This window comes from Macrobrachium rosenbergii, chromosome 28 (genome assembly GCF_040412425.1).
Source record: "Macrobrachium rosenbergii isolate ZJJX-2024 chromosome 28, ASM4041242v1, whole genome shotgun sequence".
NCBI lineage: Eukaryota > Metazoa > Arthropoda > Malacostraca > Decapoda > Palaemonidae > Macrobrachium > Macrobrachium rosenbergii.
Genome location: NC_089768.1, coordinates 289,687 through 313,803, shown reverse-complemented (window position 1 = coordinate 313,803; position 24,117 = coordinate 289,687). Strand labels below are relative to the sequence as shown.

General features: G+C 40.9%; 1 protein-coding gene across 18 annotated transcripts in view; it reads left to right on the top strand.

Moving 5' to 3' along the window:
• Nucleotides 1-24,117, top strand: part of LOC136853965 (ralA-binding protein 1-like) — a 437,575-nt gene that overhangs the window by 391,664 nt on the left and 21,794 nt on the right. For all 18 annotated transcript variants that reach the window (XM_067129870.1, XM_067129865.1, XM_067129879.1 and 15 more), the window contains one exon: nt 9,136-9,253. In XM_067129870.1, the coding sequence (XP_066985971.1) occupies nt 9,136-9,253 (118 nt within the window). The remainder of the gene's footprint in view (nt 1-9,135; nt 9,254-24,117) is intronic.

Sequence of the window (24,117 nt, the reverse complement as noted above, 5' to 3'; positions counted from 1 at the left end):
TCTCTCTTACTGCTTCAAAATAAAATGATTAATGCATTTTTAAAGGGGATGATATCCCATATGTTAACTGCCGCTTATGTGGTAAGTAAGGAAGTGTGAAGGAAAGATCGATAGAGAAGGATGAGGATAGAAATTCCAAAGGAAAGGAAGAAGATAGCGGGAAGGCCTTGACATCCTCTCCTGGATGAAAGGTGCCAAGATGTTCAAAAGATGAAGATGGTGGCCCTATGCCAAGTTTGCACAGGGGCCAGAAGAGCTCGGGGGCTCGTTGTGGACTACCTGCGATCGCCCACACCCGTGGTGACTCCGCTGTGAACCTCTCCTCCTTGGACCGTTGTCCTTGGCTGGGGAATCGGAGGGCCCGAAGCCAAAGGGCGGCAAGGGGTGTCATCTGGGTCAGCTGCTGCGACAACTGACCCAGGAATTTTGTTCGCCATCTCGGACATTAACCGGCGCAGTTCGCAGAGTTCATCGGCCCAGGAAGGCGGGGCAGAATCATGACTCGCGGAAGAATCTGCGGCGAGAGAGAGGGGACGGCCGGAGGGGGCGGGGTCGACTTGCATGCAGGAAGGGTGACCAGCTCAGGCACTGACATTGGCACTGGCGCTGGTAGCGATGTGGTGGTGGTCTCGTCCGTCTGGACGGACGGAGACTGGCACTGCTCAGTGTGCCTAAGTGGCACTGGCAGAGGAGTTGAAAGCCGAGATTCTCCTGAAGGGAGATCTGGCTGAGGCCTCGGCACTGGCACTGATGCCGTGCCGGGCACTGGACTCGGATTTGGATGATTAATTGGGGAATGGGGACCCCAGAATGGTTGTGGTTTGAAATGGGACGTAAAGTCTTGGCCCAGGAGGACGTCATAGCCTCCTGGAATGTGTTTCACTACGGCGAGCCAAAGGGTCCTGGCTCTGTGGGGTCGGGTGACCCTCAGTTGGACCGTAGGGAGGATCATCTTAAAATCGTTTATGCCCTCAATGGTGACGAGCTTGCGTCGGTCAATTATAGCTCCATAGGGAACTTTGTCCCTCCTTATGAGGGAAATTTGCGCGCCAGAGTCGTCAAATGCCTTGACCTGGCGTGCTGAGTATTTACCTCGAGGCGGTGCCACATAGATGGGACCCTCGGCAGGAGGGCCTAAGGACTTGGGATTCGTTACTGCCAGGGCGACGGCGGGAGTTCCTGCCTTATTATTTCTAGGGCATTTTGCCCATGAGGAAGAGTGGCCATAAACCTTGCACGCCGTGCAAAAGGTTTGGCTGAAATCTCTTCGCACTGCCCGGCAGAGGCGCAGGCGACTTATTAGGGGCTGTCTGGGGAGAGAGATGCGGGTGGTTTACTGCGGCATTGCTCTTTGGCATGCCCGATCTTTTTACAGAACCCGCACACAACGGGCTTCTGTGATTGCCCATTCTTCGGCAGAGGGGCACCCGAAAGGAAGGCGGGTGGAGTTATTTTGCGCTGCAGGGAGCTCTCCTGGGGGTGATGGGTGTCCCAGAGATCCGCTAATCGGCAGCACTCAGCTAAGGTTGGGGGCTCCTTCTCGGCGATGTGCATGGCGAGGGCCGACGGGGTGTTGAGTAGGAAGTTCTCTGTTTGTATTTGTTCGATTGCCTCGTTGAGGGTCGTAACCCCCACGGACTCAAACCATTTGGCACGGGCATGCTCGGACTGGTATGCCCAGTCTGCCCAGGTCTGATTTGCTTCCTTCACTAGCCTGCGCCAGCGCCTCCTCCAGCGTTCAGGGGTTATCTCGTACGCCTTTGCGATAGTCTGGCGTACGACCTCCCAATTTTCCTGCTCCTCCGGCGGGAGGGCCTTGCAGGCAATCAGGGCCTTCCCTCCAAGGAACTTGCCCAACACCAGGGAGAGTTCGGCGGCACTCAGGGGGCAGGCCTTTAACACTGTCTCGGCGCTGTCGAGCCACACCTTGGGCTCGGCCTCCGTCCACTTTGGCATGCAGGCGAGAGCCTGGCTGAAGGCACTCATTCCCTGGGGGGCAGGTGGAGGTGAAGGGCCACTCTGTTGCAGCATTGCAAGTTCATGGGCACGCTGCTTGTCCCTTTCTTCCCTCTCGGCTTCTTCTCGTCTCTCCTGAGCCTGTCTCTCTGCTTCTTCTTGTTTCTCCTGGGCCTGTCTTTTTGCTTCTCATTCCCGTCTCTCTGCTTCCCGTTCCTGTCTCTCTGCTTCTCGTTCCTGTCTCTCTGCTTCTTCTCGTCTCTCCTGAGCCTGTCTCTCTGCTTCTTCTCGTTTCTCCTGAGCCTGTCTTTCTGCTTCTCGTTCCTGTCTCTCTGCTTCTTCTCATCTCTCCTGAGCCTGTCTCTCTGCCTGTATGGCATCCATCCTCTCCTGTACCCAGTCTCTTAGTTCTCTCCCGGAAAGGCCGAGTTCCTTCCCTGAGGACATGAAGAACTTGAAATCCTCGCTCTGCTGAGACCGTGTCGACATTTTGCAGGGGGAAAGAGGACACTAGTGACACAAAGAATTAATTTCCCAGAGCTGTGGGAATTTTGGACTTTTTCCCAAAGGATGTATGAATGGTCTCCCGATTTACCGATGGAGCGGGCTGATTGGGGACGCTGATTAGCAATGATTGGTCTCCCGATTTACCGACAGAGCGGGCTGATTGGGGACGACGATTAGCAATGATTGGTCTTCCGATTTACCGACGGAGCGGGCTGATTGGGGACGATGGTTAGCAATGATTGGTCTCCCGATTTACCGACGGAGCGGGCTGATTGGGGACGATGATTATCAATGATTGGTCTCCCGATTTACCGACGGAGCGGGCTGATTGGGGCGATGATTAGCAATGATTGGTCTCCCGATTTACCAACGGAGTGGGCTGATTGGGGACGATGGGTAGCAATGATTGGTCTCCCGATTTACCGACGGAGCGGGCTGATTGGGGACGATGATTATCAGTGATTGGTCTCCCGATTTACCGACGGAGCGGGCTGATTGGGGACGATGATTATCAATGATTGGTCTCCCGATTTACCGACAGCGGACTGATTGGGGACAATGATTAACAAAGGATTGGTCTCCCAAGGTAACGACAAACGGGCTGACTTGGGGACAAGACAGGACTGTATAGGTCTCCCTAATTACCGACAAAACGGGCTTATTTGGGGACTAGATTGGGATATATATATGCCTCCCGCATTACCGACGAAACGGGCTTATTTGGGGACTAGATTGGGATATATATATAGGTCTCCCGAATTACCGAAGAGGCGGGCTTATCTGGGGACTGAATGGAAAATGAATTGGTCTCACCAACTGACCGACGAAGCGGGTTTATTGGGGACAAGAATAGAATATATAGGCTCCCTAGAATTTCCGCACAGACGACATCTGATTAGCGAGGGCGCTAGTTTTACTGACTTATGGGAGAAGTGTTATTCTCAAGGGCAATTAGGTGGGTGACCATCCCACATTCACAACAGATAGGCAACACACACAGCCGTAGTAAAAGCACAAAACAAAACACACAAAAAAAAAAAAAAACAGAACAATATATGATGTCAGACCCCCAATAATGCAAAACAATTTGGCAGAGCGAAGAAAATCAAACAAACAAATTTTTACACATTCCTAACTGGGCCACGAAATGACGGTCCAAGGTCGTGTCTCGGTGTGGTTATCTTATAGGCCGTCTGCGCCGAATGAATGAGGTAAACAAAGCTCTGGGACTTCCCCGAACTGAGGGAACAGACGACGGTTGTTGACCCTTTTTTCGTCCTTGGCGTATAATATACTCTTTCACTCCTATTTCTAAAACGAGAGAGAGAGAATAAGTCAGCGATGCTAGTCTGACTTTCGAACACGTGGTTTCCATCGATTTCTCGCGCCTATCTAAGGATTCAGTTTCGAAATCACTCGTTTCTACAGGAGGAATATGCGCACTATTCCTTTAACGATATTGCACCTATATAACCTAATTGAATGGCATGCAAGCCGCGTGCAAAAGGCTTCCAAAGCTAAGTTTTTCGCGATTCTCTCTCGTTTTCCTCTGACATGCGCCCTACTATAAAAAAATTCCTAGGGTTAGTCACGTTTGCTAAAGCGTCCTACGCTAAATAAACACAGTTTATTTACGCAGAATTTCCTTGGCCTGTTGCGCTGGCTTTTCAAAGGTTCAGTAATCTGTCTCGTATCCAGCTTAGCTGAGCTAATTGCTGATTTCACAAATTGCAACACAAACAACAAAGGGGAAGAGGGGGGGGGATGCAGTCATTACGAGAATCACTGGTCAGGTCGCCATTTTTATGTTTCCTGGTGCAGGTGATTCTTATGACTCCACATTTATTACTTTACTCGAAAATGGCCTTGCAAGATACCCAGGACATTTAAAACACAAACAAAAAACAGGAGTACACGGAGCGGAGGGCTCTTTCTCAAAGGGAAGTGCGTGAAACACGTGGATATAAAAATAGTTATATTTTATGGCACACAAGATCAAAGGGAAAATTAACTGTATATTTTATGGCACACAAGATCAAAGGGAAAATTAACTGAAAACACGTTAAATTGCTGCTGCAGAAGTCCTGCCGAAGGGGGGGGAGCTTGGGAATGCCAGGAACACGGACCAAGGATAATTCTGCTACGGTCGTTCTTCTGAAACGATATTAGGACCCAGGTTACAAATCTAATGCTGGAATCTGGGGAATGAATTACTCGGGGGTGCACTGAAGGCGCCAAGGACTCCCCGAGGCATTACTTGTGACTCAGAGAGAAGAAGCAGTGAACACGTGGGCCGGGCTTGAACCAAGAAACATCAGGGAATACAAAGTTATAGGCCCAGAAGTTAATAATTGGAAAAGGGTGAAGTAACGTGACTAGCAACTCGTTTTGGGTACTTTACCACATTTGTAGGGGCATAAGGCTGACGACGTCTTCTGCCAGGGACCACGTGTGGGAGCGTCGACAAAAGGGCCTCCCTCACCAAGGTACTGCTTCAAGTCGTAGATTGGGGCGGAAAAAGGGCGCCCTTGGGATGATGAGAAGGCCGCAGTTGAATATCCGCTCGCTTTGGGACTTGCAATCCCCACTTGCAGTCTTTGAGGGCCACGTGGCTCGGGGCACGGAGCAAGGGCGGGGGGGCGTCCACGTGGCAGCAAAGCGAGCGGAGGGCAGGGAGGGGGCACAGTGGCGTGACCGCTCGGCTTAAACGCGATACTGTGTGTGAGAAGGAGCTGTCCTCGCCCTGACCTTTTATTGCTTCTGGACAGGGGTAGGGGGGGGGGCGCCGATGTCCTGACCCAGGTCACGCTGCATGTCAAAGAAAATGGCCTTACTTTCCTGTACCAAAGAAAACGGTGCAAAGCCAGATTACTGCCCCAAAAGATTACATCCGAGTATAACCCCCCCTGACTTCTGGTTCAAACTACCCCGAACCAGTATCCACTACTTCTCCGAGGTTCAAAATAGACAGAGGCCTATCTATCGGCCGAGCAAAGCAGAAAGGCGGGCGCTTTCATAGCGTATTTTGGCGCTAATCTTTACAATATATATATATATATATATAACATATCATATATATTACACACACCTACATACACACACACACACACACATATATATATATATATGTGTGTGTGTGTGTGTAAGTGAGCATAGAAGAAGAGTTGAATGAATGCACACAAACACAAAAAAACAAATTTGGCCATTTTTCCCCCCCAAAACTATCGACAAGCTTGAAAAATTGCTTATAATTTTGTTATTAATACAACTATTTATTGTCAGTTGGGGGCCATGCCCCCCCCTGGCTACGCCACTGTTGATGTTGCAGTAACAAGAGATTGTTTAGGGTAGCTTTTAGTGCCTGGGCCCACTGGCCACACCTTTCTCACCTTTTCTGTTTGAATCAGTACGATTTCCTTTCAGTTATTTGTCAGCTGGTGTTTGAGATCTTTAAGATGAAGCTGTCAACAGCCCTGTTTGTACAATTCCTAGGAATGCCTCTAGTTTATTTGTCAAGAAGGTCCCTCAGTTTTTAGCCCAGGTACTACTTCTAAGTCTTACCCTTATTTTGGAATTATTTATGAAAAAGCAGTCAGTGAGTTGGAATGATACCTAGACCTGTTGCAGTGGTTTGCTCCTCACCAACTGAGACAGTTTTATCTAGTCTCTTCACTGAAAAAACCATGTACAGTACTTGGATTGTAACCGACACCAATAAGAATAACTAATTCTGATCCACCAGTGTGGTCATGCTCTGGCATGGGCAGTGGAATATCTGTCCTGAGTGTACTGCTATAGTAGCATCAAGTGTCAAGGACTATTCTTGGTTGAGACACCTCCATTAGACCATCAAGTGACCATGTAAATTTCAAGGCCTTCTGCTTGCAGCATGAAATGAGGTAGGAATGAGTTCTCTTCCAATTGGCAATACTGTAGCCGTGTTTTTCCTGTATATAAGTTCTTTAGTTTCTTGATGGTTACCTTCTTAGTCAAGGAAGGGCAATTCTTTTGTTGGTCTAGTCAGTGATCATGGGCATTGGCAAGCTCTCCAGTGCCAGACAGTGTTAACCATTGGTAAACAGTGAGCCTTTACTGTAAATTCAGCTTAGTTGAATTTAACAGCTTGGAAAGTGGTGCACTTTTTCATCCCTGTAAATATGATGAAAATCCTGATGACTTCAGTCTTGAGTTGTGATTTGCCAAGATGAAAGTCAGTGTCATATGTCTTTTGATCTAGAGAGACACTTCAGTGGTTTTCCACTGGGTGATGGTGTCGTTGAAAAGACCTAACAACATTCTCACCGTGGATGATGATAAAACTACCATCAGTGGTCATCCTTTGGGTGGATGAAAATAATGAGTTTGTGGCAAAGACTCATTGAGTAGCCAAGACATTTTCACAGACCCTGTGGTCATTTCTACCTCAGCCTTGACTGTAGTGTTGGGGAGGATTGCTTAGGTTTGATATGCTGGGATGAAGAGGATCATATGCCTGATTGGTATGGGGATTTTGGCCTGCCTGCATAATTGGACATGGTGAACAATAATGAGAATCTTTCACTCTTCATTATTTGTTGACTATTTACTTCTTGGATATTATTCAAATAATACTGTGGACATCATTCTGACACAAATATGGTTGAAATTATTGAATTAATAATCATGGTTCTCCTAGCATTACCCAGGAAGGAGGATGTTGAAGCTTTACTTTCTGCCACATCTTCATGCTCCTTTAATATTTATGGAAGTTATTTCAATTTTATTGCTCTTACACGCTGTACTCTTTGGGTTCACCAGTCTCTGGGGGTAACCCTTTTGATATGCCAAGTCTTGGTTCCTGACATATTACAGTTTTCAAGAGCTCTTCTGGATCCATCGGCTCTTCTTAAACTATCTGAGATATTCAGTATCATGGCCTTCCACCCAAATAGCAATAGTCATGTATGCCTCTTGGGGTTGTCAAGAGTAAACAAAGTTTTTAAACAAAGCTAGTTTTCTTATAAACCCATTTGTCATTAGTGCAACTACTGTGTGGCCCACTGTAGTCCTAGCTTGGGTGGGAAGGTGTCATGAACTTTTGTCATTATATATACAGTATGTATATATATATATATATATATATATATATATATACTGTATGTATATCTTTGGTCTTTAAGGCACTGTGTGACATTGCAATATGTCCAATGCCTCTATCACACATGATTGACCTACAAAACTCCGAACATACTGACTCTGTGGCTACATTCTCAGACTTCACTCTTTGTGAAGTTGCTGATAAATGGATGACTGAAAGTCCAGTTGGTGCTAATGCCATGATTGCTTTTCATCTTCATTTGTAAAGAGGGACTGAGTTTGGAGATCATTGCAGATTGTGATGTGGACAGGATGTTATTGATGGTTTTGTATGAAAAACTAGTTTTATGTAATAAAACTTTGTTTTTTGGCATTTCTCGGATCCTACATTGTGTAACAGCATAGTGAAGTGTCTCGTGCCTTAGCTAATCATGAGTGAACTTTAAAACCTCCAACTGTGCAGATCTTGGAGCTACATTCTCAGATTTTACTTTGTGAAGTGGTTGATGGACTGATAAACTAGTTTTATATTATAAGAAAATTTATTTTTGGCATTTTTCGGATCATGAAAATTTGAATTTTGGCATTTTTTATATCATAAAAAAATTATTTTTGGCATTTTTTGGATCCTACCAAGTTAAAAATCTTGAACTCTTCATGTCATTTAAGTTTTTAAATTCTAGGTGTTATGGAAGCAGTAGGATAATTGATGCCACATGATGTTGCAAATTAAAGTGTGGACGGAAATACAAAAAGTCTTAAGAGATATAAATGTACACAGTATTTTAAAAATTATCTCCCAATAATGTTATTTATAATGGTAATTTAAAGGTAGTAGTGTTGCCTTTCATTCAAAATTATTACAAAAATTAGACATAGAAAGCATAAATGATGATAACAAGACAAAAGGCTTTTTATTTATACTGTATTTGGTTATCTCTCAGTTAAGTGTAATTGGTAGATTCAATATCAGAGTGACATATTACATCCTCCTTCAGAAATGATGAAAAATTAGTTTGAAAGAGAGAGAGTGTGTGTGTGTGTGTGTGTGTGTGTGTGTGTGTGTGTGTGTGTGTGAGAGAGAGAGAGAGAGAGAGAGAGAGAGAGAGAGACTTGAGGTTTCCTTTGCTAATGAATACATTTCCTTTAGGTTTTGTGTTCCTCATTCTCTCGCATATTCTTTGAACAGGCACTAAGATATTTTATCTTAAATTCACAATTGTGTTATCTAATTATTTTTACTTATTAAGTGTTTTGACTGTATATTCATTGTGCACTAGCATTAATATTTTATTTTTTAATAAAAATTCAGTAATAAATTTATACTGATCTTTCTGTATTACTGTAAATTTAACTTCTTACAATGTTTTCCATTATCTAAAGCTTTTTTCCTCTCAATTATATTTTGTTTCCTTGAAAAAGAAAAGCAGCAAATATATTCAGATCTTCACTTCTGAACCTTTGCAGTTTTACCTATGTTACTCAAGTTTTCAAACCAGACCAGTGAATGATTGTCATGTTGATAGTTATGGAGAAAAGTATTGAATGTCCTCAGGTATTTTGAGAATTTTATTGATTTTAATTTTTTCATAACAGGACCTATTCCTATGACAGTAGTGAGACAGAAGGTAGTGAGAGCGATGGGGAGAGTGATACAGAGGAGGAAATGATAAATCGTTTGACGATGATTGCCAAAGCTAATGTCCAGTTGCAGGTATTGTGAATCTTATGTTAACAGTTTCGTGAAAATAACCTACATTAAATGCTAGTATTTTCTCATATCAGCTTATCAGCTGATAAAGTTTTTAATCCTTTGAAATGCTTAAATCTTGCAGCCAGTATCAAACTGAATGATAATGGATATGAGAACAAAAAGAATGGAATCAAGCAAATAGGTTGAAGCCAATATACACAGTGAGCCCATTGAACCACTTTCTGTTTGAATAGAGGCCCATATTGGTAAAATCCACTTCTTTTTTAGTCTTTAAAGATCATCAAATCCAAATTATAATCAGTCACAAACAAGCTGAAGAATTGAGCAAATGTAAATGAATGATGGAACAGTAAGAACAGCTTGTGAAAATTGTTTTGTCACATTCTTGTGTAAATTTTTGTGAAAGTTTATCTTTTATTTGCACTGAAAATTTCTTGTATTTTGATTTTGTAAACTTGGCCATTTTTATAAATGTTCTGGTAATAGGATGTATAAGATGTACATTTTAGTATACTATAGAGCTAATTTATGCATGTACATGTATGTGTCAGTAGCACCTGTAGTACTAATTATGTAAATAGAAACGTGGTTCATCGGCTTAGACTCTTCATTTAAGTAGCATCAGGCAGTGATCGTGGTCAACTGAAACAGACAGAAACTAAAGTAGTTTCTTTTATAACATGATAATATGCATTACAACTATATAATTCTCTATCTCCCCTTGAGTCCTTCGTGTCCTATACATGTAGGAAAATGTATTGACTGGTACATCTTGTACACAAAATACTCATCTTAACACAAAAAGTATTTTTTGAAGGTTATTCAATGTTCATTAAAGAAGTGTGAACACAATGGAATTGGTCACTTGTGTTATACGTACTTGAATTCTTAATAGTCCAATTTTTAGATCACATCACATAATCAGAATGCCAAGTGGGTTTTGTAGTGGCCCTGGATGACCGTAAGGGATCAAGGTTGGATTTTCAGTCTGCAGCTTTTATTGGTTGTTGATGGCCTGGGCTGGCAGGTGAAGTCTGGTGGTCGATAATGAGTGTGGGTGCTACAACCACAGGGCGTTGAAATTGACGAGGGTGGGGTCAAGGAGCTGTGGTCACTGGTGAACAGGTGACGAGGGGTCTGTGGGGATGAATCGTCAGCAAGCTGTTCACTTAGGGAGGGTGTGGATTTCAGTGTGCCACCATATTGTTGAGGTGTATCAGTACCAGGTGAAGGTATAGTTCCTCATTGGACGGGTGGGTATCATTCTCAGCTAGCACTCTGCTGGTCCCGCGTTTGATTCTCTGACCAGCCAATGAAGAATTAGAGGAATTTATTTTTGGTGATAGAAATTCATTTCTCGTTATAATGTGGTTTGGATTCCACAGTAAGCTGCAGGCCCCGTTGCTAGGTAACCAATTGGTTCTTAGCCAAGTAAAATAAATCTAATCCTTTGGGCCAGCCCTAGGAGAGCTGTTAATCAGCTCAGTGGTCTGGTTAAACTAAGGTATACTTAACCAGGAGAAGGTTTAACTGATGTCGTCTCGCGCACTAAATAGGTCTCCCTAGTGGGCATGTTTGGTGTATATGTGTACCTTGGGGGGCAAGCTGACAGTAGGCAGTATTACGCCATGCAATTGGACAGGTGAGGATGAACCTGTCATGGCGGTATCATACCCATTAGATATCTGTCTCTGAAGTTAAATGTGTTAGGTGTTCGGATAGAGAGGTATTTGCGCAGGAATTTCCAGTTTCACAATGTAACCCTGCCTGAACCATCAATCTTAACAACAGATTGATCAAACTGGCGCATTTCAATGACAGTGCCCGTTTTGTCCCGTTTAAGAGGTGTGGCCCAACTTGATTCTGCACCAGGATGTGGTCACTGACAACAAGTGGGGGTAGCCTCTTTGTGTGCCCTGAGAGCCACTCTGAAATAAGCATGTGTCGAGTTTTGAGTGCCTCTTCTCTTGCAGCAAGGGCTCTGCGCCAGGCATCATGTGGTCTGTAGCGTCCAGGTTTATGATAATATCAGAGCTACACAAAGGCACTAACTACTTGTGTATTTTTGTTATATTTAAAATTTTTGGTAATTTTATGATATTCAACCTAATAAATGGTGCATACTAGAGTATTATATAGTTATAAATACATATATCATGTTGCAAAAGCAATTACAGTAATACCCTGAACTTGTGCAGTTCGAGTTGCTCGAATTGACAGACACGCGAACTTTTCATTGGAACCTAACTAATTGTCATACACAAGTTTTTCACAGGCACGCAAACATTTGCGAATACTGAGAAACCCTGCAAAAGTGTTTATGTTGAATTTTTTTATGTAATTTATAAGTTTTCAAGCTTTTATGTGTAAATTAAATAACATTAAATATTAGTAATAATTTCTCTCTCTCTCTCTCTCTCTCTCTCTCTCTCTCTCTCTCTCTCTCTCTCTCTCTCTCTCTCTCTCTCTCTCTCTCTCTTTTACTGAGATGAGAGAATTTTTATGGTACATGTATTTATTTATTTGTTTTGTATGATAAGTAAATGTTTTACCTAATAATAAGTACTAATTTTCAAATATGAATAAGATTAATAAGATTAAATATTAGTAATAATAATAATAATAATAATAATAATAATAATAATAATAATAAAACTGTAATTACAAAATTCGTATGTGATACATATTTTAAACAAACAAATATTTTCCCTCATCTTCTGTAAGAAGCTGGAAGGCAAAAGCTGTCAGATATGTCACTTTAACATAACAAGAAGGGGTAGTGTTGCTTATTAGTGGTCAAAGGTTTCTTGTAATTTTTCTCTCTCTCTCTCTCTCTCTCTCTCTCTCTCTCTCTCTCTCTCTCTCTCTCTCTCTCTCTCTCTCTCTCTCTCTCTCTCCATAATAATTGATGAATAATTTCACTCTCTTAAGTAAGGACACCCTTCTCTCTCTCTCTCTCTCTCTCTCTCTCTCTCTCTCTCTCTCTCTCTCTCTCTCTCTCTCTCTCTCTCTCTCTCTCTCTCTCCATAATAATTGATGAATAATTTCACTCTCTTAAGTAAGGACAATCTCTCTCTCTCTCTCTCTCTCTCTCTCTCTCTCTCTCTCTCTCTCTCTCTCTCTCTCTCTCTCTCTCTCTCTCTCTCGTTCATAGTTAGTGCTCACACATTTTTACAACTTATTATTTCTCTGTATGTCTTTACCAGTACAGTAGATAGTTTAAATTGATATAATTTGACCTGTACCAGCTACGAACTGTAAATGCACTAGTGTGGCAAATACATTCTAAAACATAGAGACATAATAACTTAGAGTTGTATTAGTCCAAATAAAAAACTCTGTTTGTTCATGAAAAAGCATTTCAGAACAATCATGAAAAGCATTTCAGAACAAAGAGAAAGAGATGTAGAATAAATAAGTTGTTAAAAAGAGGTTGAGAAGACTTCTAAAAATAGATCTGTCAGAAAGGGAGAGAGAGAGAAATTCTCTTCCAACTATCTATTTTTATGTCAACCATTTATTTCTTTTTTTAAGGGTAATGTATTAAGCTAACTTTTAAATGAAATTACAGTAACTTTAATTTCATTAAAAGTTAACTTAATTTGGGAGCATGATTAAGGTCATATTTAGTGTTTAAACTTTGGAAATAAACATTTATTAGCATTTTTAGAGACCATGCCAAACTTATGCGAAAATTCTCCTTACGCTAGGGGTTCTGGAGCCCAACCTCGCGTAAGCTCGGGGTATGACTGTAAGTATTTTTGCTTCTGTCTGTTTCAGTTGACTGTGATCACTGCTTGATGCTACTTAAATAGAGACTAAGCAAATGAACCACGTTTCTATTTATGAATACAGTCTGTGACTCTACACACATCATCATCATCGTCGAACACTTCCAAGATGCCATCCGTCAGCTGCCCAATCCCTTGCTGCGAGTACAACACCAGACCTAGTTGCCGCCATTGTGGCTGCCTCGATCACCACTCACAGTGCTATTCACATAGCGCACACTGCTACTGCAAAGGACGAAAAGGTCAAGCGTCCAGCGATATTGTCAGCTAGCTCCAGTGAGGATTGGACCTACTTTCAGCCGCGGTGGTTAGAATACGTTGATGCCATCAGAATTGATGGGCGTGACAAGGTGGTTCAGTTACTTCACAGATGAACAGTTGCACAAAGATCTTAGGTGGTCAGTTGGGGGCAGCCTTATTAACAGATCTGTAGACGAGGTTATGGCTGAAATCAAAAAGCTTGCTGTACGTGTGGAAAATACCATGGTTGCAAGAGTCACCCTGCACAGTATGCACCAAGACCGTGAGGAGCCTATTCAAAGCTTTGGCACACATCTTGGAGGCCAGGCTGGGGTTTGCAAGTTTATGGTTCAGTGCCCTAGCTTCAACGAGGAGGTCAGCTATACAGACGCAGTTCTTCGAGATGTTCTTACTTGGGGCATTGCAGACCTGAGAGCAACTGACCTTCTTGGCGTCAAGAACAAGACATGACAATAGAGGATGTTTTTCAGTTTGTTGAGGCCAAAGAGACTGGTAATTGATCTGCATCACGTCTAGTTGACTTACATGCCGTTGAAGCAGCCTGGAGTTCTTATAAAGTCTGAACAGCTTGCCACCACAGACACTGTACAACTAGATCCATGCTCATACTGTGGCAAGCATGGACGTGACAAAAGCACACCAGGCTGCGTCCACAAGATAGTGTCCTGCGTATGGCCATACCTGTGATTTATGTCAACGCACTCACCACATGGAGTCAGTTTGTCAAAGCGGAAATAATCCAAAATGGTAAAAAAAAAGACTAACATTCTACAGATGACTGTGAAGGTGCTGTATTTGATGCCATCTGTGCTGCAAACTCTCATTCAGTGGATAATAGGCACACGCACTTTGATAAAAGTGGCTATCTATTTGAGTCTGTCTGTTGTGTACGACTTACCCAACGCAAATCATCGGACAGAGCTTCCAGTGCAACCAGCACGTCTGTGATAAACTCACTGACACTTGGTCATACCAAAGGTCTAGATCTCAACCATGTGTGCAGCTAAACATAACTGTTCATCCTCGTGATTATGAGCGTCTCGGCTTTGTACTACACCATACTCTGCCCGCTATCATTGCCTCTGCCATGGCCAGCACAGGCTGCCAGAGTTGCCTAGCTGGCATCAAGGTATTCATTGTCTTGGTCTTCATGAACCTGTGACAATGAAAATTCACACTGCTAACAACCAAGGAATCAAGATTCTTGGAGCTACCAAATGACTTACTGTATATAACTGACTCTTCAGATAAACTTTTCTTGAGCTGTGGAACATGTGTTGCTCTTGGAATCATCCCAGATAGCTTTCCCACAGTTGGATTGATTAACTGCAACCATGACAACAGACAAGGATTTGCTCCCCAAGACAGTGCCAACCCAGTAGAAACGATTCCGACAGAATCTTGTGGTTTCCCAGAATGACAGTGCCCTCCACCGCTACCGATTCAGCTTCCATTTCCTGCAACAGAAAATAACTGAGAAAAACTGTGACAGCTTCCCATTTTACAGCACTTGTAACACATGTGAACATCAGCCTTTGCCTATGATGGATGGTCACCGGCATAAATTGATGATCGATCTTAATGCTGAACCAGTAGCTTATCATACACCAGTTCCAACACCCCTTCACTGACAGGACTTGGTAAAAGCTGACTTCGACAGTGATGTTGCATTGGGAGTTACTAAACCAGTCCCCATTGGAGAACCAGTCACTTACTGCCACCACATGGTTGTTTGTGCAAAGAAAAACAGAGAACCAAGACACACATTCGACTTTCAGCCATTAAATGCGTATGTGACAAGGGAAACCTACCACACACCATCCCCATTTCATCAAACGAGAGTTGTTCCACAGGGCATGAAGAATATGATTTTTGATGCATGGAATGGCTATCACAGTGTGCCTATTTGTGCTGAGGACTGCCATCTCACCCCTTTATCACCCCATGGGGCATATATCAATACAGAACAGCCCCTCAGGGGTACATTCTGTCTGGAGGTCTGCCAACCTTGAAGACAGTTCCTTTCAAGCAGTTCAGTGGTCAGACATTTGTGGTAGCCATGGCATTGTTCTCAACCCAGACAAAGTCATATTTGGACAGGATACTGTTGAGTTCACAGGATTTGAAATCACGAGTGACAGTGTACGCCCATGCAAACACTACCTTGAGGCTAGTCTTGATTTCCCCCAACCAAAAAACATCACTGAAATGCACTCCTGGTTTGGATTGGTCAATCAAGTCTCCTACGCATTCAGCATGGCTGACAGAATGATACCATTTCGAGATCTACTGAAACCAGGAATCAAATTTCAGTGGAGTGAATGCCTTCAAGAACTCTTTGAAGAGTCAAAAACTGCAATCACGAGGGAGATTGAGTTGGGTGTTAAAATTTTTGATCCAGAAGAACCAACATGCTTGGCTACAGACTGGTCCAAGACAGGCACAGAATTCTGGCTTCTCCAGAAACATTGCAATTGTGCAGGAGCAGCTTTCTGCTGCAAAACGGGATAGAAAGCGACATTGGTCGGCAGCAGGTTGACACATGCCATGGAAACCAGATACGCACCAATTGAAGGGAAAGCCCTGGCTGTTGCCGATGCACTGGACAAATTATGGTATTTTGTCTTGGGGTGCGAGGATCTTGTTATTGCTGTAGATCATGGGCCATTGTTAAAAGTGCTGGGTGACCACTCATTACAAGACATTCCGAACACTTGCCTACGCAGTCTTTAAAAATTCATCTCACTAAAAGAGAGAGAGAGAGAAATTATTACTTTTAATAATATTTAATAATATTTAATTTACACATAAAATCTTGAAAACTTATAAATTACATAAAAAAATTAAACAAACACTTTTGCTGGGTTTCTCAGTGTTCGCAAATGTTCGCGTGTCTGTGAAAAACTCGTGTATGACCATTAGCTAGGTTCCAATGAAAAATTTGTGTCTGTGAATTTGTGCAACTTGAATCGCACAGGTTCGAGGTATTACTGTATATATACAGTCATACTGCAAACTTACGCGGGGTTAGGTTCCAGAACCCCTCGCGCAGGGTGAATTTTCGCGTAAGTTTGGCATGGTCTCAAAAATGCTAATAAATGCGTATTTCTAAAGTTTAAACACTAAATATGACCCAAATCATGCTCCCAAATTATTAAGTTAACTTTTAAATGAAATTAAAGTTACTGTAATTTCATTTAAAAGTTAGCTTAATACATTACCCTTAATAAAGAGAAATAAATGGTTTACATAAAAATTGAGAGTTGTAAGAGAATTTCTCTCTCTCTCTCTCTCTCTCTCTCTCTCTCTCTCTCTCTCTCTCTCTCTCTCTCTCTCTCTCTCTCTCTCTCTCTCTCTCTCCCAACCGATCTATTTTTAGAATCGTCTCAACCTCTTTTTAACAACTTCTTTATTCTGCATCTCTTTCTCTTTGTTCTGAAATGCTTTTTCATGAACAGACAGTGTTTTATATTTTGACAAATACAACTCTTAGTTATTATGTCTCTATGTTTTAGAACATATTTGCAACAGTAGCGCATTTACACTTCGTAGACGATACAGGTCAAATTAGATCAATTTAAACTATCTACTTTACAGGCGAAGACGTACAAAGAATTAATAAGTTGTAAAAATGTGTGAGCGCCAACTGTGAATGAGAGAGAGAGAGAGAGAGAGAGAGAGAGAGAGAGAGAGAGAGAGAGAGAGAGAGAGAGAGAGAGAACCAACACGAACGGTAAAGAATCGCCTGGTTCAACGGTTGTGCTTACTTAAGAGAGTGAAATTATATATCAATTATTACGGAGACTGAGAGAATAGCACACGAGAGAGAGAGAGTGTCCTTACTTGAAATGTCAAGTTATATTTATGAATTATTACGGAGAGAGAGAGAGTTAGCTTAATACATTACCCTTAAAAAAAGAAATAAATGTTTGACTTAAGAATATAGTGTGTGTCTCTCTCCCCCATTCCACCAATCTATTTTTAGAAGTCTTCTCAACCTCGTTATTACAGACTTTTTTATTCTGTCACTTTCTCTTTGTTTTGAAATGCCATATGTCTCTATGTTTTAGAACTGCGCATTTACAGTTTGTAAACGGTACAGGTAAAATTAGATCAATTCAAAATTATCTACTGTACAGTTAAAGACATACAGAGAAAGAGTGCTGTAATATGTAGGTTGGCTAACTTTGAACGAGAGAGAGAGAAAGATAACAGTTGTCCGTACTTAAGAGAGTGAAATTTTGTATGAATTATTATGGACAGAGAGAGAGAGAGAGAATTACAAGAAAACTTTGACCACTGATTAGCAACACTCCCATTCTTGTCATGTTAAATGACATGTCTGACAGCTTTTGCCTTCCACCTCCTTACAAAAGATGAGGGAAGAATTTGTTTGTTCAAGATAATACGAATTTTGTATTACAGTTTTATTATTATTATTATTATTATTATTATTAATCTTATTAATATTTGAAAATTAGTACTTATTATTACGTAAAAAGTTTATTTATCATACAAATAAACATACCTGTATACATGTACCATAAAAATTCATCTCACTAAAAGAGAGAGAGAGAAATTACTTTTAATAATATTTGTTATTTAATTTACACATAAAAGCTTAAAAACTTATAAATTACATAAAAAAAATTAAACAAACACTTTTGCAGGGTTTCTCAGTGCTCGGAAATGTTCGCGTGTCTGTGAAAAACTTGTGTATGACCATTAGTTACGTTCCAATGAAAAATTCTTGTGTCTGTGAATTTGTGCAACTCGAATCGCCCTCTCCCATGGTTGGCCTGAAGGATTAGATTTATTTTATGTGGCTAAGAACCAATTGGTTACCTAGCAACGGGACCTACAGCTTATTGTGGAATCCAAACCACATTATAGCGAGAAATGAATTTCTATCACCAGAAATAAATTCCTCTTATTCTTCATTGGCCGGTTAGAGATTTGAACTCAAGGCCAGCAGAGTGCTAGCTGAGAATGGAATCCACCTGCCCAACGAGGAAAGGAAAAGTTGAACGATTTTGGAAGTATGCCCGAAAAGTAAGAAAAGTTTCTGTCAACCCAAGTGCTGTTCATGTGTTCTATTTGGCCGATGGATGTATATTTCTAGCAGTCGCTGGAGTGACAAAAGAGCATGCTGGTGTGGATCTGATTTTGTCAAGTTGTTTTTCAGGACATTGAAAATTAAGCACAAGTGGGATGAGATTAATTTCTCCAAAGACAGTTAAAAGTGCCTGTACCTGGTGTTTACAGACAATTTTATTTAATACTACTTATTGGGTGTCTTGATAATCATATGGAAAATGAGTCATGTTTGAGCTTTGATATTTTGTCTGTACATGGAGAATGAACATTTTTCTTTGAAAATGGGAATAGCCATTATAAATTTTTGTTTTTATTGAGTATTATATGTGTACATTTCTGATAATTTTGGACATGAATTAATTGATTTTACTTTGGTTTTACGTTGTGAACCATAACTTGTGGTTTTTGAAGAATATATTTCTGTACAATTTTCTTTGGTTGCTGATAAACTGGATGTGTAATATTTTTCTAAGACATGCATAATTGACATTATATACATTTTTGTTTCACATTCCTGACTTAATTGAATTTTCTATTTGGTTTGCTTATATTAAGTGGTACAATTATGGAATAAATGTTTTGGTTTATTCTTTTACATTTTGCATAATTATAAGTATTTGCATGAGTTAGTATATATTTGCCTGCATGCTTTTGGTTTATATAATTTTGTGTACTGGAGCATACAATTTTGCGTGGCAGAGTGATATGTAATGAATAAGAGATATGAAGGTTAACAAATATAGAATGCATAGTTATTGAAATGTAATGAAGCAAGACGATGGAGTGACAGAGACTGATCTGGAGATGTTTATGGAAACTGAGCTTAGATGAAAGAATTCTGATGGCAAATTCAGGTTTTGTGGCCTTTACTGCAAAGATTGCGAAAGGTAAACAATCCGTCATTGTACCCCTTTGGTATGCAATCATGCCACCCGCTTGCTTAGTGACTAAGAACATTACATGATATTTACATGTGAGTGGAAAAATGAGAACACTAAACTCTCACATGGTTACTGGAAAGTTTGTACATGATCTGTTCACATGATTAGAACACATATGTGGGATGATGTTACCACATACATTCACTTCTGAAGCATCATTTGCAACATTATAGTTACACCTCACATTTGCAGCTACACCGTGCTGTACATGTAAGCCCAAGTCTGTAGCATTTTTGGACTCGAACGAAGCGGGATGTGGGGGGGGGGGGTGTTTGTGAAGGAGTCAGGTAGCTCAGGTACAGAACTTACCCTCTTTGGCCCAAACTGTGCTGGCTGATGCTCTCCCCCACGTTTGTCTTTGGCAGGGTGCTGGAGTACGAAAATACTGGTCCCATGAAAAGAGGTAGTAGCTGTAGTTTCTGAAGGGTTGTACGCTTGCTCCTTCCTTCTGTTTTGAGAAACAGTTGTGCTGCAGGAGCTGAGCGATAGCCAGGTCTGACTTTGAGGAGCCAAACCTTAGCTGTGACTTTAAGTCTGCTCCATGTTTGACCATACTAGTGAACTGGAGCAGACTTTGAGGTATGGCATCATTGATGCATCCTTCACCAAAGGTGCTGTCAAACCTGGACTGATGGTCTAGAATATACTTCCTCAGTATCTTTGCTGTATCTGAGTAGTCAGATGCCTGGGGTAGGGCTAAAGCTACATCTTTCTGCAAGGCATGTAGCACACTTCATCCTGTGTGCTTCTAATCCAGGGATTTCTGCTAACAATTTGTCCTCTAATCTTGTTGTATTTACAGTGGGTGAGGAAATGCCCAATTGTTATAGGCGCTGCTGGTATAATTGGGATATGCCTGCAAGAGGAAATATGGCAGGACCATCCGAACTCAAGCTGGTTTCAGTGATATAATTAACCAGCTCTGATAGAACCAGTGATATACATCGGTTCTGCAATGTGACATTGTTCTTTCTCAAGATTTATAAGACGGGACCTCTCCCTATTGGAAAGGCCAGTGAGACATAAAAGATGCTATTTCAGCACTTGTGCAATTGCATCACCTGTACCTAGTTTTGCCAATAACGTACCAATTATATACTTTCCACCAGCTAATTGATATGGGGCTATTAGACAGCATTTGGGAAACTAAACTACACTAAAGCAAAGCTAGGTACAGCATAAGCAAAGCAAGATTAGCTGACACTGAACCCCATGCTGAGTTACACAGCAGTGAAGTTACCAATGTGACCTGGTTATGTGCTGACATTAACTCTTTTAAACTAAAACTAAAGATAAAACCACCACCTAAATTATATGTAGACTTACAAACTGTTATATTGAACAGGAAGACATTTTTCCATGCCTACTGAATCCTGACATGATTATTAAAGGTTTTTCGCTGCCATATTGGATGCCATCTTTCTTTATATATGCTATATGAAATCTTTAACAGAAATACATTTTACTCTTGCTTGGTGACTCTGCCTAAAATGTGTATAACCAAAACAAATTTAACATGACCAGAGACACATGAGTCCCATGTTAAAACTTTGACTAGCAGCCATTGTGGAATTTTGAGTGGACACCCAGTAATTTTCAAAAAGTGGCCTATGGAGAAGATCTGTACCAAATTTCATGGTTGTGTCATTGACTGAAGTATTTTAGTGAAAAAAGGATTTTATATGCTACACTATTACAGTAGGTTACCTTCACTTAATGGATCTAGATCCTTACTGCTTCTGTCATAGTACATTAAACCTCTAAGATTGCAATACCTCTAGTTTTGCTTCACATGCTCTGTACTGATTACTATAGGTTTTAGTAGATTTGAAGAAGCTGCTGCCTAAGCTGCATTATGCAGGACTAAAATCAGTACCTTCAGTTGGTGTGTTTTTGTAATCAAGAAAGGCTAAATATGGATCTGTACCACTGTCTATTGCCTTCTTAATCAGTCTCTTGGGCATTTTGACTGCAGATTCTGCTAATCCAATGGATTATGAATGCTTAGGGCTTGTTGCTTGGTGTTCTATATCCCATTCCTTTGTAAACTTTTGAAAGTCTGTATTAGTGAACTGAGAACCACAGTCACTTATGAGTACTGAAGAGGACCCGTACCTTGCAAAGAGCAGCTTCAATTTGCGACTTACACCAGATGTTTTGGTATTTTCCAACCTATCAGCTTCCCGAAAATTGCTGTAATAATCAACAGTTATACTATAAAAAACTGTTCCTTAAGCTCAAAGAGGTCTACACCCACTTTTTCCCATGGCCTGTCACTTAAATCATGTGACAGAGACTCTTTTTGTTGTGCAATTTGATATTTATTGCAAATTTCACACATACATAAAAAATCGTTTATTTCAGCATTCATTGACAGCCAAAATTTGCACTCTCTTGCTCTGCATAAACATCCTTCTACACCTGTGTGAGACAAGTGTACAGCCACTTTTTATTTCCTTACACAAACTAAAGGGTACAACTATGCATTCACCTTTAAAGATGAGGCCATCCTGCACAGTAAACTCATCCCTAGCAGAGAAATGTGGACTCAGACTTGTTGGTACTTGATCCTTTAGCTCTGGCCACCCATACATAATTACATCAGCCAACTGTTTCAAAGTTTCATCCTACCTAGTAGCTTCACGACTTTTGTTTAATCACTCGTCTCTAATGGGTAAGTATAAGACCATGTTAATTGCTTCAAAATCACTACCACCTACATTAACTGTAAGATTTAGATAATAAGTCAGCTACATACATTTCTTTACCAGATGTGTACTCTAGCTCAATGTCATAATGCTGTGCTCTTAAGGGGATCGGCCGCCTAAAAAAACCCAATAATCTTTAAAAAATTCGATTTGCTGAAAAAAATTCTATGGCTTCGTATAGGGTTCAAGAATGTGTCCACGAAATATTATGCTAAAATTTGCCGTATTTCTCTAGTTATGGCCTAAAATGTAACAATAACTATATACCCATAAAACACCAGTAGCGCAAATGATTTAGTCTGGTATAGTTTTTGCGATATATATTACGAAAACTTCCTTTGAAATGAAATGTATAATGTCAATAATATCCTACTCGGCACCTTTTTAGTTATTCCTAGCCATGACAACGCACACGTCATACCATGACGCCGACTGTGGCCGAGAGTTGCCTATAAACTTCCAAGCTAGAAGGACACGTTTTTCATGCTCGCTACCCTTGACTGAACTCTGTATTTTCTGCGGTGTTTTTGTTTTTTCGCCGTGCCTAAAAGGTCCAAGAGTTCACTTCATGCTTCTAGAATGCGGAAAAGCCAAGTGGAAAAGTCCAGGCGAGAAGTAGAAGAAAGAGTTCAAGAAATTAGTGCCATAGAGGGGAATGGAGCGACGGAGAGAGAGAGAGCTGTCGCCCATCAAACGGCGCAGGCAGCGATCTCTGCTGACCAGAGACCAACCACATCCACCCCTAAATGCCTCTTTATTTGTTCGTCACTACCAAAGGGCAAAGATATTTTAGAAAAAGAAAGCAGTAGCTTGGAGGCTGATATTATAGACGATCCTGAAAATAAAATGATCATAATAAGTGAAGCAAGACTTGATGAATTACTTGAATCACGAATCCCTAATTGTGAATGAAAAGTAATTCCCAGGATCCATTTGGCAAGGGATGGATTCGAGACACTAATAAAAAAGTGTAGGCAACTATGATACCCTAGAGTAATACCTTGCAGCAAGATCAGACAGGGGGGGACCAGGAACCTAAAATTTATAAGAATGTGTCTTAGGCACATAAATAATCAATTAATATTCTTATTTATAATCATTTTGCATTAATTAATACCCAAAAATAAAAATTAAAACCATAGAATTAATTGTAACACAGTCTTTGAAGTTCCTTTTACTTTTTTTATGTAACTAAAACTTTGAAGGCCCGTTTCTCAAAACATAAGTTTTTCACTTTCAAAATGTATCTCCTCCTTAGTATTGGACCAATCTAAATGAAATTTCATATATAATATGAGGAAACATGGTAGATTAAAAGAAAGCCGGGGATTTTTAATATTTTGAGTTTCTGATTTTTGGCAATTTTTTTTCTGTAATTTTTCCGGGAAAATTTCATTAAAAAAAATAAAAATTCATATCGCGAAAAATAATTGAAAAATCAAAAATCCCCGGCTTTGTATCAAAGGTCCATATGTGTTTTATACGTGGTTCAAATCTCATCCCTTAAAACCAAAAAGCAAAGGAGGAGATGCATTTTGAAAATGGCCATTTTTGGCCGAAAAATGCTCTGGCGTCACAAAACCTAAGGTCACTGAACAAAAAATTTTTCCCCAGAAGTTCCACACAATATCCTTTAACAAACCCCCTATATATCAACAACCTGTCGTTAAAAAAGTCGGAAACCGGCCGATCCCCTTAAAAGCATCCCCTGTAACCATTCAGGAGCTCTGTTCAAAGGTTTGTTAACAATGGACATAAGTGGTTTATAGTCCGAGAACACTTAGTCCTGCGGCCATATGTACAGTATACTGATGAAATTTCTTTAAGGCAGAGACAACAGCTAGCATTTCATTTTCTAATTGCACATGATGCCTCTCTGTTGGTGTCAGTGCCCTACTAGCATAAGACAGAGGGCTTCCATCCTGTAGTAGCACTGCGCTAAGTCCAGATTGACTTGCATCACATTAAATTTCAAGGGACTTAGATGGGTTAAAATAAGAGAAAACAGGAGTCTTAGTGATAGGTTTTTTACCTTTTGTTGTTCTTTCCATTCCCATATAACATCT